This window comes from Grampus griseus, assembly GCF_964374135.1.
Source record: "Grampus griseus genome assembly, chromosome: 10".
Classification (NCBI taxonomy): domain Eukaryota; kingdom Metazoa; phylum Chordata; class Mammalia; order Artiodactyla; family Delphinidae; genus Grampus; species Grampus griseus.
Window position 1 is genome coordinate 65,458,162 of NC_139004.1, and position 16,420 is coordinate 65,474,581.

Sequence of the window (16,420 nt, forward strand, 5' to 3'; positions counted from 1 at the left end):
AGGCTCAGATTCCCTCCACTCGCCTCCCTGTGGAGTCAGGTAGCCTGCAGGACCGTAGGACACCACCCAAGGTGGGCTGCCCCTGCCCCTGGATACTGCCCCAACTCTGGGCATTTGGATTAAGTGAGCCTGTTCTGTGGTCTCCTACCTTGGCTTTGCTGGCCACGGCTACACTGGACCTGGGAAGGGTGCTGGGAGTGGGGTTTCTGTCTGCAGGATGAAGGATAGAAGGGCTACTGGGCCTCTGCCCAGCACATCACTGTCATGTCCTGTCAGTTTCAATGCTTCTGGATGCAACTAACAGAATACCCACCAGCAAGTGGCCCACCTAGTTAGTGATTTTATTTTTGTTTTTTCACGTGACAAGTCTGGATTTGAGTTCTTGGGTAGGTCAAAGCTGAAGGATGTCAGATCTCAAGTTGGCTTCTCTGTTACCCACAGGGCCAGTGCCCATGAGCCCTCACTCCTTGGGCAAGAACTTCTCTCATCTGAGCTCCTGCTTCCCAATCCAGCAGTGCCTGATGCCCAGTAACTTATTGACTATCTCCAGCTGGGCTTTATTTTAGTGCCAGCCCAGGTGTGTCACACCTCTATGAAAGCATGCTCATCTAGCCTATTTGGTGATTGTAATAACAAAAACCTGCCAAATTCAGAGTACTCTGACAGGGATCCCTGCCCATTCTTTAAAAATCCATGCTGTGGGGCTTCCCTGGTGGCACAGTGGTTGAGAGTCCGCCTGCTGATGCAGGGGTACACAGGTTCGTGCCCCGGTCCAGGAAGATCCCATATGCCGCGGAGTGGCTGGGCCCGTGAGCCATGGCCGCTGAGCCTGCGCGTCTGGAGCCTGTGCTCCGCAACGGGAGAGGCCACAACAGTGAGAGGCCCGCGTACAGCAAAAAAATTAAAAAAATAAATCCATGCTGTGGATGGATTTATTTCTCTTGTGGAAAGCTTTAGCAAGTATTTTTACTCAATATTACCCCAAAGTTAAAACTTATGAGAAAAGGCTGATCAGGCCAGGAATGCCTCACTGAAAATAAGCTTATTTTAAATGTTGTTTGTGGAACTACATCGAGACAGAATGAGGAAGTCATGTGATAAAGAACTAATTGTGCAATAAGTGCCTGACCAAATGAATTTTATCAGATTTTCTTTCAGCTTTGTTGAGGTATAGTTGACAAATAAATTTTAGTGTGTACATTGTGATTTAATATACATATTTTATCAGATTTAATGTTTAAAAAAAAATTTTAAACCAGCATTTCTGGAAGAACTGCTAAAATGGTGGCTTCTGAACCTACTGAGTAACAGCACGACCCATCCTCTTCTCAGAAGACCTGTGGCCTAAATGCTGCTGTTACTCCCAGATCAGGCAGTGTCCCGGAGGCACTGCTACCAAAGGCCAGGACCTCAGGCAGGTTCACTGGGATTCCTTCACTTTTACTTGTTAATTTGAGCTGCTGATTCACAGTGGGGTGGAGTGGGTGCAGGTCAGAGCCAGTAGCAGTTGCATGGTTGAATGAGAAAGAATGTGTGTGTGTTTTGGGGGAAGATGTCCAGTTTCTTGGGGAGGAAGATGAAGTGTTAACCGGCTTTAGTCTGAGTGTTCCTAGAAAAAGAGAGAGTTGAAAAGGACAGTTAAAGGAGGCATGCAGCTTCAAGTCTGAGGAGGAGTATTCACCAGCCAGTGTCAGCCACAATGGGGATCTCAGAATTTCCTTTCTCTTGCAGCCTAAGGCATAAACTGAAGAAGAAAAAAAAAAAAAGTGGGTAAGGAGGGGTGAGTCACCAGGTAACCCAGAGGGGAAGAAGTTGGAGTCAGTTTGGAAAGCCCTGGATTCCCATCCCAGAGCCTAACCAGAGAGTGTGGCCCAGGCCACACTGACCCTTTACAGGAAAGGGGAGAGTTGGAGCAGGAAGTCTCTCCTCATGGGTTCAGCTGTAGGACATTGAATAGGACCCTAAATCCCCAGGCTATTCACATCAGCATCTCTGGAGGGGGGCCGTGGACATAGCTTTTAACAAGCACCCAGGTGATTTTGGGGCACTGTGTATTAGCTCCCAGAATAGGACCTGGTAGATCTCGGGCACTGGCTGTTTGGTTACAGCTCTAGCTTCCCCCAGGACTGCACTTGCTGAGGACCCCTCAGTTCACAAGCACTCATCCCAGCTAACTATTCTTTTTATTTTTTTTATTTTGGCCACGCTGTGAGGCATGCGGGATCTTAGTTCCCTGACCAGGGATTGAACCTGTGCCCTCTGCAGTGGAAGTGCAGAATCCTAACCACTGGACCACCAGGGAAGTCCCCAGCTAACAATTCTTTATGAAATGTCCCTTCCCTCAGCTCTTTGACTCCAACCATCACTGTTCCAGCTGTGCCTCTCTGCCATCTGAGCCAGAAACACTGTGAATTCATAGGCCTCAAGTTTAGGCCACCTGATCTTCTTCTTGTCACTCTCCCCAGGTGAGACCGTATCCTCTCCAATGGCTACTTACTGACCCCTTGACTAGACCTTTGTCTCCAACCCAAATTCCTTTTCTGAGCCTCTTGTAAGGCTCCAGATATCTGCTCCAGATATCTCCATCTGGATGTCTCATGCACCAAATCTGAATCTAAACACTTTTCTTCTCCCCACACCTGCTCCTCCTTGTAGTACCTGATTGTCAGTGATGCCACCTTTCCACCTCAGACCTTCACACACTGAACTCCCTGCCTGTCCACCCTCCATCAGCTTGTTCCTCAGCTAACTGCTTCTTAACCTCTCTTCAGCTTCACTGTCACTCCCTCCAAGAGACAAAAGCGTGATCCTCCCCACTGGGCCAGGCCCTCTAGTTTATTCTCAAAGTACCCCATACTACTCTCATAGAACTAAATATGCATTTAGTAATTATAGAGTCTTTCTGCTTTCCTGAGGACTGTATCCTGGCACCCAGCAGAGTATATGGCACAGGGCTGAATGATGAGTGTTGCAATAAAGGAGCAAAGGGCTTTTAGAGAAGAGATGTGGGGTTTAAGGAGGTCAAAGATGGCCTAGGTATACCCAGATATACCCAGGTGAACAGGTTGTTAGTTTCCATTCCAGCAGTCAGATTTGGAGTCTACAAATAATCCTCAAAAATCCCTGGGGCTTCTCTGGTTGCACAGTGGTTGAGAGTCCGCCTGCCGATGCAGGGGACGTGGGTTCGTGCCCCGGTCTGGGAGGATCCCACATGCCGCGGAGCGGCTGGGCCCGTGAGCCATGGCCGCTGAGCCTGCGCGTCCGGAGCCTGTGCTCTGCAACGGGAGAGGCCATGGCAGTGAGAGGCCCGCGTACTGCAAAAAAAAAAAAAAAAAAAAATCCCTGATCCTGTTTTTTTGTTTGTTTTAAATTTTATTATTTTTTTTACTTTTGGCTGTCTTGGGTTTTCGTTGCTGCACGCGGGCTTTCTCTAGTTGCGGAGAGTGGGGGCTACTCTTCATTGTGGTGCGTGGGCTTCTCATTGCGGTGGCTTCTGTTGCAGAGCACAGGGTCTAGTTGCGCAGGCTTCAGTAGTTGCAGTGTGTGGGCTCAGTAGTTGCAGCGTGCAGGCTCAGTAGTTGTGGCACACGGGCCTAGTTGCTCCATGGCATGTGGGATCTTCCCAGACCAAGGATCGAACCTGTGTCCCCTGCCTTGACAGGCAGATTCTTAACCACTGTGCCACCAGGGAAGTCCCCCTGACCCTGTTTTGAGTGGAAAGTTATTCTCTTTATATTAATTGACAAACACTGGCTGATTCATGCTATACACAAGGCCCTATGGACCCTGAGGAGATGACCAGCCCCTTTCCACCTCCCAGACTTTCACCCTCTGGGGAAGCAGACCAGTCACTCACAGATGTAATCAAGACTTTTGGTTCTGAGAGGAGCACAGATAGAGTGGGGTCTCAATGGGGAACAGAGCTCTGTCTTGTTACCTCAGAGGGGACTCAAAAGCGAGGTGGAGAGGCCTTGCAGCCAGAGGGAGGTGGGCCTGTTTTGATGATGGAGAGAGAGGGAGCCAGAACAAATACAGCCCTTAATGACCTAAGGGCAGGCAGAGGGGGAGGGCAGCAGCAAAGATGCCTGCTTAGGGTTAGAAGAAAAGTTCTTGAGAGTTGGTTAAGACACAGAAGGGACTTGAGCCACCAATTTGAGCATAAACATTGGGACCCCAAAACCTCTGGACCTTGTTCTGGACTGATAACACATATCTGGGTGCTTGTCTGTCCCAACAGAAGCTTCATTGCATACAAGCCCTGCAGAGTCCCTTGTATTGTGATAGGAAGTGCCTCTAGGTCTGTCTCAAGAGATTACTGACAACAGGAACAACAGATGGAGAAGTTGGACCTGAGCCATACCTGAGAAGCAGCTGGCCTCCAAGATACACGCCTATCCTAAGCCTGACCATGCAATTGCAACTGCAAGGCATGGTCAGAACAACCAGTTGTATACTCTTCTGAGTACCTGAGAGGCAGCAGCCAGTAAGCGCAGCATCAGAGCAGATAGAAGCACTGGATAGCGCTATGCAAAGAAGATCTAGCAAAGTAATGGGGAAAGAGTTATGTTGCATAAGCTGCCAACTGTGCAAAGTGGGCTTGTATGGCCCTAACACTTGAGGAGGCTGTTACCAAGTAAGGACTTGCTGCCCAACACACATAGAAGCCAATACTATGGCACCCACTTTTGAGCAAAGAGCTTTATTGTGAGGTTGACTGGCAAGGAGACAGGAGGCAAGGCTCTCAAATTTATCTCCCTAATCTGGGGTTTGGTCAAACTTTTTTGAGTTAGGGGAGGATGGGTTCATAGGTGGAAGCACTGGTGGGGCAGGTTTTGACTGGAGGGCTTTGGAACTTGGCCATTTATGGTAAGGTATGGTAAAGGGGACTTCAGCACTGGGTCTTCCTGGACAATGGATCTTTCACTTCTGAAAGGGTTCCAGCATTCAGGTTCTGGTCACATCTGGGTTCTTTTGGTTCTATGTGGGGGAGGAGGGGTGGAGGTGGAAAACCTTGGTTCCAGGCATTATTAGAATTCAAAATTTCTCCTCTGCTGCATGACTTGCGGTTTTGTTCTGCTATCTCTGAAGAACTCAGTATCTTGTTATCAACAGAGCAGGGCCAGTTTGGGCTGGTTCTGCAGTTACAAAGCCAGTAAGTGGGAGCCCATGGTGTTATTTTTTGTGAAGGTCATTTTGAGCAGAGCAAATACTCAGAAAGGAGAGGCCAAACTACTGAGGATAGGCAGTCAGCCTTTGAAATTTCTTCCTCTTTTTGAAATAAAGACTTTCTCTTGTAACAGAGCCTCAGGATGGCCCTGCTGCATGTCCTGGCAGAGGGAGAAATGCTGAGACAGGAGCTAGGATTCCCACATAGGAAAGAGTGAATTCTACAGCAGACAAAATTTTGGGATGTTCAGGCTTGGCTAGGTAATGCCAGCCAAGGAATGGGGGCTTAAGCTCCCAGCCCTATGACAATGAGGTTAGTAGGAAAGGTGTCCCCATCTGACAATGATACAGGACATACACACAGTTCTGCTCACACTCAGCACTTTATTAATGAGAAAGCTGTGGTCTGGGAAAGGGGAGGCTGGGATGGACAGGACCAGTGCCCATCTCAGGGGATTTTCCTGGACATCTGGCATTCCTCCATGCAGGTTTAGAGGAAACACCTTCACGGATAAAATCCCCAGAGGGCAACGCTGTGACTGCCAAGGAGCAGGGGTAGGAGGGGCACCCTAGGCACAGCTAGGCCCCTGAGACAGCAGAGCTTCGATGTCAGGCTCGATGTCGATGGTCAGAAAGCGGCGGCTGTACCTGCGTACGGGCACACCGTCTGGGCCCACCAGGAACTTCTCGAAGTTCCAGGCAACGTCGTTGCGGCACACCGGAGACCAGGTGATGAACTTGGGGTCTGTCATGAGGGCAGTGGCGTCGTCACTGGGCGTGGGCAGAGCCTCCCGAAGGAAGGTGAAGAGCGGATGTGCCTTCTCGCCATTCACCTCGCACTTCTCGAAGAGCATGAAGTTGGGCTCGAACCCGCCGCCTGGTCGTACGTACTTGAGGCAATTCAGGATCTCCTCGTTCTTGGCATTTTCCTGCGGGAGGGGAGAGCAGCTGGGACCCGGGGCTGCGAGGGGAAGCGAAGCCTTCTAACTGCAAACATTGTTTCTCCATGAGTCACTAGACTCTGGCCTTTCTTTCACAACCCCAGGGTGGACCTCAACCCCAGCCGGGACGAGCGCCGGAGGGAAGTGAGCCGGTGGCCCGCCTCTCCGCCCCCAGGGCGCGCAGCTGCTGGGCCCAGCGGGTCGTCCGCCGGCGTTCCTAACCGCGGTCGTACGCCCACCCCCGCTCCGCTCGGCCAGGCGCACCTGATGCCCAAACTGGTTGCACGGGAAGCCGAGCACGACCAGGCCCCGGGGCCCGAGGCGCCGCTGCAGGTCATTCATCTGGGTGTAGTCCCGGACAGTTGTGCCTCAGAGCGACGCCACATTCTCAATGAGCAGCACCTTGCCCCGAAGGGACCCCAAGTTCACGGGCTCCCCGCCGGCCAGCGGACGCGCAGAGAAGGCGTACACCGAGCGCGGGGCCGCTGCAGCCAGGGCGGCCGCCGAGCGCTGAGCGGCACACATGGCGTAGGTGCACAAAAAGACAGGGCAGAGCCGCGGGCTAGACGAACAAGCCGGGCCGGGAAGCGCCTCCTTTTAACAGGCGGGCGACCGAGGTCATGTGGCTCGGGCACTTTTCCGGCCGCTCCTACACCCCTCCCCCGCTCGGTCCCGCCTCATCCGGCCTCTGTCCTACGACTGTGGTCCCGCGAAGCTGGAGGGTGCGGTCGGGCCGGATGCGGACACCGCCCAGACCGTGCCGAGGCGCGGACGCGTTTGGCCCCGCCCAGGGAGCGCAGCGCCGGCGCTGTGGCAGTCGCCCGGATTATCCAGCCCAGAGCCCAGGCCGAAGAGGGCTCCGGATTCTTTCTCAATGGTTCTTCAGGGATTGGGGCCCGGCACGGGGAGACTCGCCAGCAACAGAATCTTTCGCTGCCTGTGGCCACACAGCCCTCCCAGCCTATGCCATATTCCTACTCCCCGAGAAAGTGCCCTATTGTCAGGCGCAGAGGGAATTATGACTTGTGATGATGGTGCAGTTAGCAGCAGCTGCCAAGGCAAGTCCTCTGTGTTGACACTTCCTGGTTCTAGGAAGGTTAAGTTGGAGGAGGGTGGGCAATGCTGGGGAGAAAGGGGGCGGGCAGCCAGGGCTGGACGCCAAAAGCCAGCTCTTTCTAACCCATTTCCTTGCATTCTGGGGCTGCCCTAGACTGTGTTCTCCTCCTGGCCTCTGGTTTCCCTCCTACTTTTACACCCCCAGTGTGGCACTACCCTTACACAGGTTTTCTGGGGTCACTACTCAGGCCCTGCTCCAGACCCCTGGAGGGGAGCCCAAAAGCATGCAGGGCCAAGGGGACTCAGTCGATTTCAGACCATCCTCAGCTTCATCTGGAGCTCAGGCAAGGAAGTAAAAGACACTGAAAATGGACAGGTAGTAAGAAGAGGAAAATATCACACTAAGATTTGTCCAGAAGAACGACTGCTTGGAGTACCCCTCAGTCGGCTGCATTCCCTACCCCACCCTACTCTGAACTTGAATGGGACATAAGATAATCACTTCCACCTCTTTGGCAGAAGCCAGGTTAGTGCCAGCTTTGGGGTGGGGGTGGGCAAGCCGGTACTTTGCTCCCTGAAGGAAACTTCCAAGGTGAGCTAGGCAGAATTCATCCTCCATTCCCAGCCCTGGAGAGAGCCAACACAAACACCAGGATACAGGAAGTTTAGAAAACTGCCTTTATTCTATTAGTAGTTGGAAAAATTAACTGGTACAGAAAAAAAGTTTAGTCAGCTGGAGAGGACAGAGAAACCGTGGGCCACCCAAGAGAACTGGTGGCTCCTCTGGGAGGGAACCTGGATACAGTGAGAAGAAAGAGCACTGTGAACTAGAGCCAGACCCTGCAGTCCAGGTGAGACAGGTTATGCCACCTTCTGAATTATCTAAGTGCCTCAGGCGTAAAACCAAATTCCTATTTACTTAGCCCAGCTCTGGGGAAGGGGGTACTGGAATATGTGGGGCCGAAAAGGGGAGACATGGCCATCTTTTATCAGAGAAACTGACAAAACAGGAATTTAAAAAATGAATTTTCCATCTGACTTTATTTTCAAATACACTTTCTTTTTTTAAAAAAAACCAATACACTTTCTGTGAGGATGACAAATATCAGTATTAGGAAATCCAATTATACAAAAAATACTACATCTAGTCTGGGGTAGATATATTTATTTTTGGTAACATACATTAAGCGGCACTAATTACACAGTAACTATAAGGTAACTAACATGAAACCACAGAACTGTAACTTTGCCACAGCTGCGTGGACTTGGGCCTTTCTGGCTGAGCACATTTTCAAAAAACTGGATTGCCACCCAGAGCTATGCCAATGAAATCTGTTAAAATGAGTAAAGCTCTGAAGTGGTGACTCACCAGAGTACCTTGCAGCTGAAAGATGATAGGCAGGACATGTTAGTTATAAAGTAGTTACAGCCTAATTCACAAAAGTTACCAACTGTTTCTCTTTCTAGAAAGAAGCAAGAAGTTAGGAAATTCCTTGAATTAGCGCCTAGTGTGTCAGGTGGGAGTGCAGAGGAGGGCTGTTAGAGCAGTGTCAGAAGGACCCTGGTGGGTCAGGTGGGTTGGACATCATTAATAATCATGGTTGGCTTCTAAATACTGGTAGCAAGATGACTTCTGATTTGTAATCTTAGGTAAATTATAGATAAATGAAAAAGGCCAGTAATCATACACTAAGATTAATAAACAGCACTTCAAAATTAACCGCATGAGGGCTGTGCTTGCAGCAGGGTTTCACAAGACAAGGCACCCAGATTTTTTCTTCCCACGTCTGGCTTGCAGAGCAGCTCTCGTGGCCATTTCAAAAACCTCCCTCACTCCATCTTTGGTCTTTGCTGAACACTCCATGTACCCAAAAGCACCAATCCTGTTTGCCATATCTCTGCCTTCTTCCGGTTTCACTGGCTCCTAGCAAAGAGAAGAGAGCACTTTTAGTTAACAGCGTTACATACATATAGTAAGTAGGTGTATCCAAATTCATCTCAAAGACTGCTTTTAAAAAGCTGCCGAGGGCTTCCCTGGTGGTTTAGTGGTTAAGAATCCGCCTGCCAATGCAGGGGACACGGGTTCGAGCCCTGGTCTGGGAAGATCCCATGTGCTGCGGAGCAACTAAGCCCATGAGCCGTAACTACTGAGCCTGCGCTCTAGAGCCCGCGAGCCACAGCTACTGAAGCCCGTGTGCCACGACTACTGAAGCCCGCGCACCTAGAGCCCGTGCTCCGCAATAAGAGAAGCCACCACAATGAAAAGCCCACACACTGCCATGAAGAGTAGCCCCTGCTCGCTGCAACTAGAGAAAGCCCACGCACAGCAACAAAGACCCAATGCAGCCAAAAATAAATAAATAAATAAATTAAATTTTTAAAAAAAGCTGCCGAACTCCCAGATTTGAGTTCTGTCTTATGACACTCATATGGGGTGACCCCCCCACCTCCAATATATAAAAAATCCCTGTCAAACATGCACTTCTCTGGGAAGTAGAGAGAAAAGGAGAGGCCAGAGAAGCCCTAGAGGGTTGAGGGAATCAAGGGCAAAATTACTCAAGCTGTTGATCCAGGGTAAGCCCTTGGGTCTTCTTGTAGTTAGCTTCACAGAGGACTGAATGCTCAGGGAAGGAAACAGATCCTGACCTTCACATTCAGACAGAGAAACCTCAGGAGAACCCGTGCAAAACACCTCAAGGCACTCCTCCTGCAGTGGGGAAGTCCTATCATTGGGCCACCTGGCTTCTCAGAAGCCAAGATGTCACCTCCATCATCACTTTTTAAAAAATTTTTTTATGCTTTTTTTTTTTTTTTTTGCGGTACGCGGGCCTCTCCTGTTGCGGAGCACAGGCTCCGGAGGCATGGGCCCAGCCGCTCTGCGGCATGTGGGATCCTCCCACACCGGGGCGTGAACCCGTGTCCCCTGAATCGGCAGGCGGACTCCCAACCACTGCGCCACCGGGGAAGCCCCACCATCACTTTTATAAAGGCATTAGGGCTCTCTGTTTGGACTCCCTGCCATCAGGATTTCCTGATTCTTCAGTTCCCACCAATTTATCTTCAGCCTCACATATACGAAAGTAATAACTGGAGAGGGAAATCAAGAGCCTGATAAAGTTCCTGCATCTGAAGCACTGACTATTGCTGTGATGGTCCTTTCTCAGGCAGGCAATCTTTGGAGCACAGCACTACCTCACAAGAGAGGTTCCATCTTACAGGACTAGCGAGTTTTAGGGACCCCCTCTATGCAGGCCCGAGTCAGTGAGGGCCGGATGGACAGAGAGAGGCTTCTGGGACTTTCTCTGAAACAGCCTGGTCTTTGGGGGTTTCTGCTGGGTTCCCTGAACCTCGAACCCAGGCCCCGAGTTTAAGAATGCTACAGGAAGACAGAGCCCTGCCCTAGACCATACCTGCTTCATCTTGGCTAGCTCCCGCCTTGTGTGCTCATCATTTCGAAGATCCTTCTTGTTCCCAACCAGGATGATGGGCACGTTGGGACAGAAATGCTTGACTTCTGGAGTCCATTTTTCTGGGATGTTTTCTGAAAGAAGCAAAATGCACATAATTTGGGGATACATATAATTCTATCTCGAAGGATCTCCAAAAACCCTAGTTAAATTGCAAAGAAACTTCTTGAGAAATATGCCGGACATTTAATGGAATTCCACTAGTTTCAAAACCATGAAAAAGGTAAAATCTAACCCCCCTTCTCTTAAGCACAGAATCACCAGCTTTTCTCATTCCCACCAAGGAGCTCAGCTCCTCTGGAGGTGGCACCAGGTAAAGGCTCTGGAGGAGCAAAGGATGGCTCCACAATGGTGCCACCTGCCCCAAGAAGGAAGGCTCCCCACCAGCCATCCATGTCACTGCTGGCAGATGATTCTGACCACAGCTTACAGAAGGAGTCCCCATTCTGGGGCTATAGCTGGCTCAGGGTTCACATGTTTTCTCTACACTTACTCATGGGCCCTCAGCATGACCTACCCTTGGATTACTGGTATTTCAAATGGCTTGAGTGGCTTTTGAAAATGAGTAATAACCAGCTGTAGCTTCTTGCCAATACTGTAGTAATTTAGTGGACAAGTGGCCTGGGTTCAACCTCACACACCCACTACGTTGAACATCTCAGTGTCAGGGATGACACTATAGAATGGGGATAACAGTAATACCTTACATGAGGTTATTTTGAGTCAATGCGTACAGAATACTTAGTATGATGATCATTTAAATGGTACTGATCATAAGACTATATTTTAGGAGTAAACTGTTCACTCTCTGACTTCAAGACCAAAAGGCAGGAGTTGGAATATAAAAGATGCTCTGCCTTCTGGCTAGAAGGTACAGAAGCTACATGAATAAGGTCAGGAAAACTCATAATTCTACACTCCACTCTTCAGCACACAAGACAGACATTTGTCTGCTTCCTTCCTCCTTTGCTATAGCGGCTAGAGTCAATCACTAATGTGACAACTTAAAACTCAAAGCCTTATTCTAGAACAAAGGGGTTCCCAGAGAAGTGCAGAGTAATCAAAAGACAAGGGCCAGCATATCTAACAGTGAAGGCAAACAGCCTCAGCACTGAATCTTGCTCTTATCTCTGCACCCTGTGGTCAGTTTTCAGTTCAGGTGCAACAGTGATCACTTTAAAGAGAAGGTGAGATCCCATCACTCCTTTGTTCAAACCATCCAAAAGCTCCCATCTCACTCATGATGAAAGGAGAGGTCCACACCATTAACCACATGGCTCTGCAACCCTCGCTCCACTCCCTCTGCTACAACTACACTAGACTCCTTCCTTCTGCCTGGGAAGCTCTTTTGTTGGCTGTGTTGGCCTCCCTCACCTACTTCAGGTCTCTGCTCAGAGGTTTCCTTTTCAGTGAGGTGGCTGACCATCCTATGGTCATCTTCTAAAACAGCATACTACCATGGCCTATTCCATACCCACCTCTATGAATGTTATTTGTAACATTTCTTGCTATCAGATTTACTGTGGTTTTTGCTCTTCTGTCTCCCTTCATCTAGAATATAGGTTCCATAAGTAAGCACTCAATAATTATTTGCTGAATATATAAAATTATTACTCCAATAGTCCCCCCCACCCCCCGGAATTCAGGACATGTAAACTGAAATGAATTGCCTCTGTCTTATCTTCACTTTTCATAAATGATTTTAAAACATAATTTTTTACTTTTTAATTCAGTGATGGCAATCGCCTATGATTGCTCCCACCTCCAAAGTAATCTGATCATATCAGGACACATCACTTTACATGGATTTACACTGGGGTGCTTTAGGGGCCACTGGGAATTCCATAAAGCCAGAGAAAGGGAATCCTTATCTAGGATCAAGGGTCAGCAAATGAAATTTCGCCCGGAGTCTACTTTTATACGTGAAGTTTTACTGGAACAGAGCCAAGCTCTGTTGTGCTACAACAGCAGAGTTGAGTAGTTGTGGCAAAGTTCAGGAGATCCAACAGAGAACACATGGCCAACAAAGCCTAAAATATTTACTATTTGGCCTTTTACATAACTTTGTTGACCCCAGGCCTCAACTAGAATCTAGACTCTAGACCAACTGCCAGTGAGACAGCAGAGGTTCCAAAAAGTAAACTACTGTCACAGCGTTGGCCAGCAACAGGGCTGAAACCTGCACACCAACATTCTGATTGCTGATCAAACTTGTTACCCTACACCTAGACTCAGTGCCATGGTCTAACATCCAACCAGGTAAAAACAAAGTCCAGCATTAGGTTCACATTAGCTTTTCAGTTTCTTGATATAGACGTTTGAGTTCCCAAGACACATTTTACTAGGGCAAACTACCAGTGGACTTCTCTCCTACTCCCTAGCCAAGATAAGAGAACTTTTAAAAGGCCCTTGGCAAAACCAAGCTAATTTAGTCAGCTCAGCAAAGGGGCGCTACCTACCTATCATACTACTGCAGTGACCAGCAGTCTCTCTAGGTATGTTTGTATTTCAGAGAGGGAGATCAATCTCTCTTTGCCTCTTTTCTTTCTACCTCTGCTCTCCTCCCTAGAACCTGCCCTCTGGGGGAGAGGATAGCAAGGAACAAGTCATAGTAAACAAACAGAGGTCAAAAGCTGAAGACTTCCTTCGAGACCAGCAGACACAGTCTTAAAAGAAAAATGTGAGACTGAAGAAGAGTAACTTTTTTGCTCTGAAGGTACTTTTGTCCCTAAAGGATTATACCTTGGATGAGGCGGCAAAGGGCACACAACCCTCCTCATTCCTATAGGCAAAGTCCATGATGTGTGTGTCTGAGGGGAAGGTGTCACATGGCTCCATTTTCTCTCTAAAGCTCAGCCTCTAGGGGCTTCTAACAGTCGCCGCAAAGGAAGGCAGATTAATTTGAAAACCAAAACTAAAACACAACTGTTAAAAACGAACCAAAGTGAAACAATGGCAGAGAGCACCCACTCTGTCTCAGTTCTGGGAGATATTGCACAGGGGACTCAATCTCAGCTTGGCTCCTTGGGCTGCATGACCTTGAGCAAGTGGTTCAAAGTCTCGGAGCACCTCCCCCAGTACTGTCATTAAAGTGAGTACAAGCATGACACAGAAAGGCTCACTCTAACCCTAACTCCCCAGCAACAGCCCAGGCCACCAGCAGGTCCTCAACAGTCATCTGTGTTAATGATAATCTCCTTGGCCCACATGCTGCCCTGTAAAAACAGAGCACTGCAGCACCAAGCAAGACATTTCGTCATCTTCAGTACAAACCGAAAGCACATTCTGTTTCAGGCCTTGCTGCCTTGTTTTGCAAAGTGTGAGGTCAGCATCATTCCCTCTTTTTTTGAAGGAAAGCAGCTTCTAAAACATGTGGCCAACTAAGCTAGTGGAATGTCAGGTTCAAGTCTCTATTAGCTAAGACACTTTATAAAACGGCTAAAATAGGGCTTAGAAACATTACCAGGAATCACCAAGTCATCAGTCGGTCTAGATTTTGGGAAGCAGCAGGCTCAATATCAAGTACTGAAAAAAGGTGTGGACACCCAAAGAATACCTTCCCCAAATCTTAGTCCAAAAAATAGCTTTGAGGAATGCCCTGGTGGTCCAGTGGTTAGGACTCCACGCTTTCACTGCTGAGGGTGCAGGTTCAATGCCCTGGTCGGGGCAAGCTGTGCAGCGCAGTTCCCCCACCCCCAACCAAAAAAAGACAAAAAATAGCTTTGTGTTCAGAACCCAACTACTCTACAAGGTAGACATGGCAGTCATGGGAGACCTAGGCTGAAAAGGGACTCAGGGCTCAGGCTCTACAGTCCCAAGGCTCTAGGACTCTGGCCAGTGATGATTCTTTCTCTGAAACTCATGTCTGCTTTTCAGTCACTTGATGCCCAGAAAGGACCTGAGAAACCAAAGGTCGGCCAGGCACACAGGCAGTGACAAACATCAGGCTGCAGGGCTACTCACCTAAACTATCAGGGCTGTCAATGGAGAAACACATCAGTATAACATCAGTATCCGGGTAGGAGAGAGGCCTCAAGCGATCATAATCTTCCTGCCCAGCTGTGTCCCACAAAGCCAACTCTACCTATGATAAGAAAAATAAACATAAGAGTGCAGGTTAATCCCACCACTTACTTTCAGAAGAAGTGACACTTAACACAGTACCTTCAAATGATAGACTGTCCAAAATAGTAAAATACAGGAGTGTTCACTTTTATTAGAATCAAGCCTGAAGGTCGGAAGGGGTATTTAAATTGTTTTAGGTTGAAATTTCTCAAAATTGCAAATTTTATAAACAGATGCTAGAATTGAATAAAGTACCTAATTCAAAATGTCAAGTTAAAAATAACTTTGTAGGGACTTCTCTGGTGGCGCAGTGGTTAAGAATCCACCTGCCAATGCAGGGGGACACGGGTTCGATCCCTGGTCTGGGAAGATCTCACATGCCGTGGAGCAGCTGAGCCCATGTGCTGCAACTACTGAGCCTGCGCGCTAGAGCCCGTGAGCCACAACTACTGACGCCCGTGTGCCTAGAGCCCGTGCTCTGCAACGAGAGAAGTCACTGCAACGGGAAGCCCGCGCACCGCAACGAAGAGTAGCGCCCGCTCGACGCAACTAGAGAAAGCCCACGCACAGCAACGAAGACCCAATGCAACCAAATAAAGAAACAAACAAAAAACTTTGTAGCTTGTAAGTACTTAATTACAAATAACATTCTACATAGGAAAGAAAGTGAATGAACAAGAGGGGAAATCAACTGTAAACAACATGCTACTAGGTATACAAGGCAAGAGAGGGAAAAACCAGAACAAGTAACTTTTCCTAATACATTCTCACTCAACCATTTCCTTACTTTGTCTCATCATTCTGCTCCAACGTGGAAACGTGGAAACAAGACTGTATTTGAGTTGATGGGTAAGAAAAGACACCATCCTGGGTGTTAGGCAAGGTCTGAGCTGACAAGAAAGGCCTATGGCTCTGCCTTTACTGCTCAAAAAAATGTATGAATGGCTGAATGAAAGCATCACATAGGTAGGAGGGTACTCCTTTCACACCTGGGAACCTACTCACTTTCCAGTGGTAGGAGGGCAAGCTGATGTCTGGGCTCTGGACGTAGCCCCGCTTCCACACTGTCCAGCACTGCAGTCAGCCCTGTCACCACTTCTTACAGTCACAGTGGATTTTTAACACCCTTTGCTCAGGAGCCCTTTGGGGCTCAAGGAGTTCTCCCTCCAATGCCTAGGATAGCCTTCTATTCCTAACACTTTCAGAGCCCATATTTCAGAGTTTCTAAATATTATTCCTACCTTAAAGTTGATGGCTAATTATCTCTTCCACCTTGAACCTCTGTCTCAGGATATGTCACTCACAACTTCCACATGTCCCATTGCGCCTCTGTCACACACACATACCATCAGCTTGGTATAGGAATCTGTGACATACTGATGCCCAATCCTCACAGCTGGTCTGATCTCAGGATGGTACAGCGCATTCATTCTCTGCCAAATCCCACTCCTCTGGCTCCTCCACACCTCATGGGTATTCAGTCAGACACAACAGCCAACTCTTGATTGTCTCCTGATAAATGATTTCAGGGTGTCAGGACTGTCTCATGTCAGAATGGGCCTTTCTATTTTTGGTAGGTCTATTTCTTGGACCATGATCACCTAGAATTTTGGATGGTTCCCTAGGCTCTGTTAGTGCATACTTTTATGAGAATATTTGCAGGAGGTGCCCTCTCCCACTCTGGGGCTACCGACTTGCTCTAAGGTAGGTAGCTAGACTGTGATA

General features: G+C 48.6%; 2 protein-coding genes across 5 annotated transcripts in view; both read right to left on the minus strand.

Moving 5' to 3' along the window:
* Positions 1-5,530: 5,530 nt before the first annotated feature.
* On the minus strand, positions 5,531-6,726 carry GPX1 (glutathione peroxidase 1). The gene is made up of 2 exons (XM_082664768.1): positions 6,372-6,726; positions 5,531-6,095 (listed from the first exon to the last, which is right to left on the minus strand). The coding sequence occupies exons 1-2, from the start codon at positions 6,630-6,632 to the stop codon at positions 5,736-5,738; spliced, it is 621 nt and encodes a 206-aa protein (XP_082520894.1). The 5' UTR covers positions 6,633-6,726; the 3' UTR covers positions 5,531-5,735.
* Positions 6,727-8,185: 1,459 nt separating this feature from the next.
* The window catches only part of RHOA (ras homolog family member A), a 51,450-nt gene continuing 43,215 nt past the window's right edge, over positions 8,186-16,420 (minus strand). For all 4 annotated transcript variants that reach the window (XM_082664771.1, XM_082664769.1, XM_082664770.1 and 1 more), the window contains 3 exons: positions 14,594-14,714; positions 10,574-10,704; positions 8,186-9,087 (listed from right to left, as the gene is read on the minus strand). In XM_082664771.1, the coding sequence (XP_082520897.1) occupies positions 8,914-9,087; positions 10,574-10,704; positions 14,594-14,714 (426 nt within the window). In that variant the 3' untranslated portion in view covers positions 8,186-8,913. The remainder of the gene's footprint in view (positions 9,088-10,573; positions 10,705-14,593; positions 14,715-16,420) is intronic.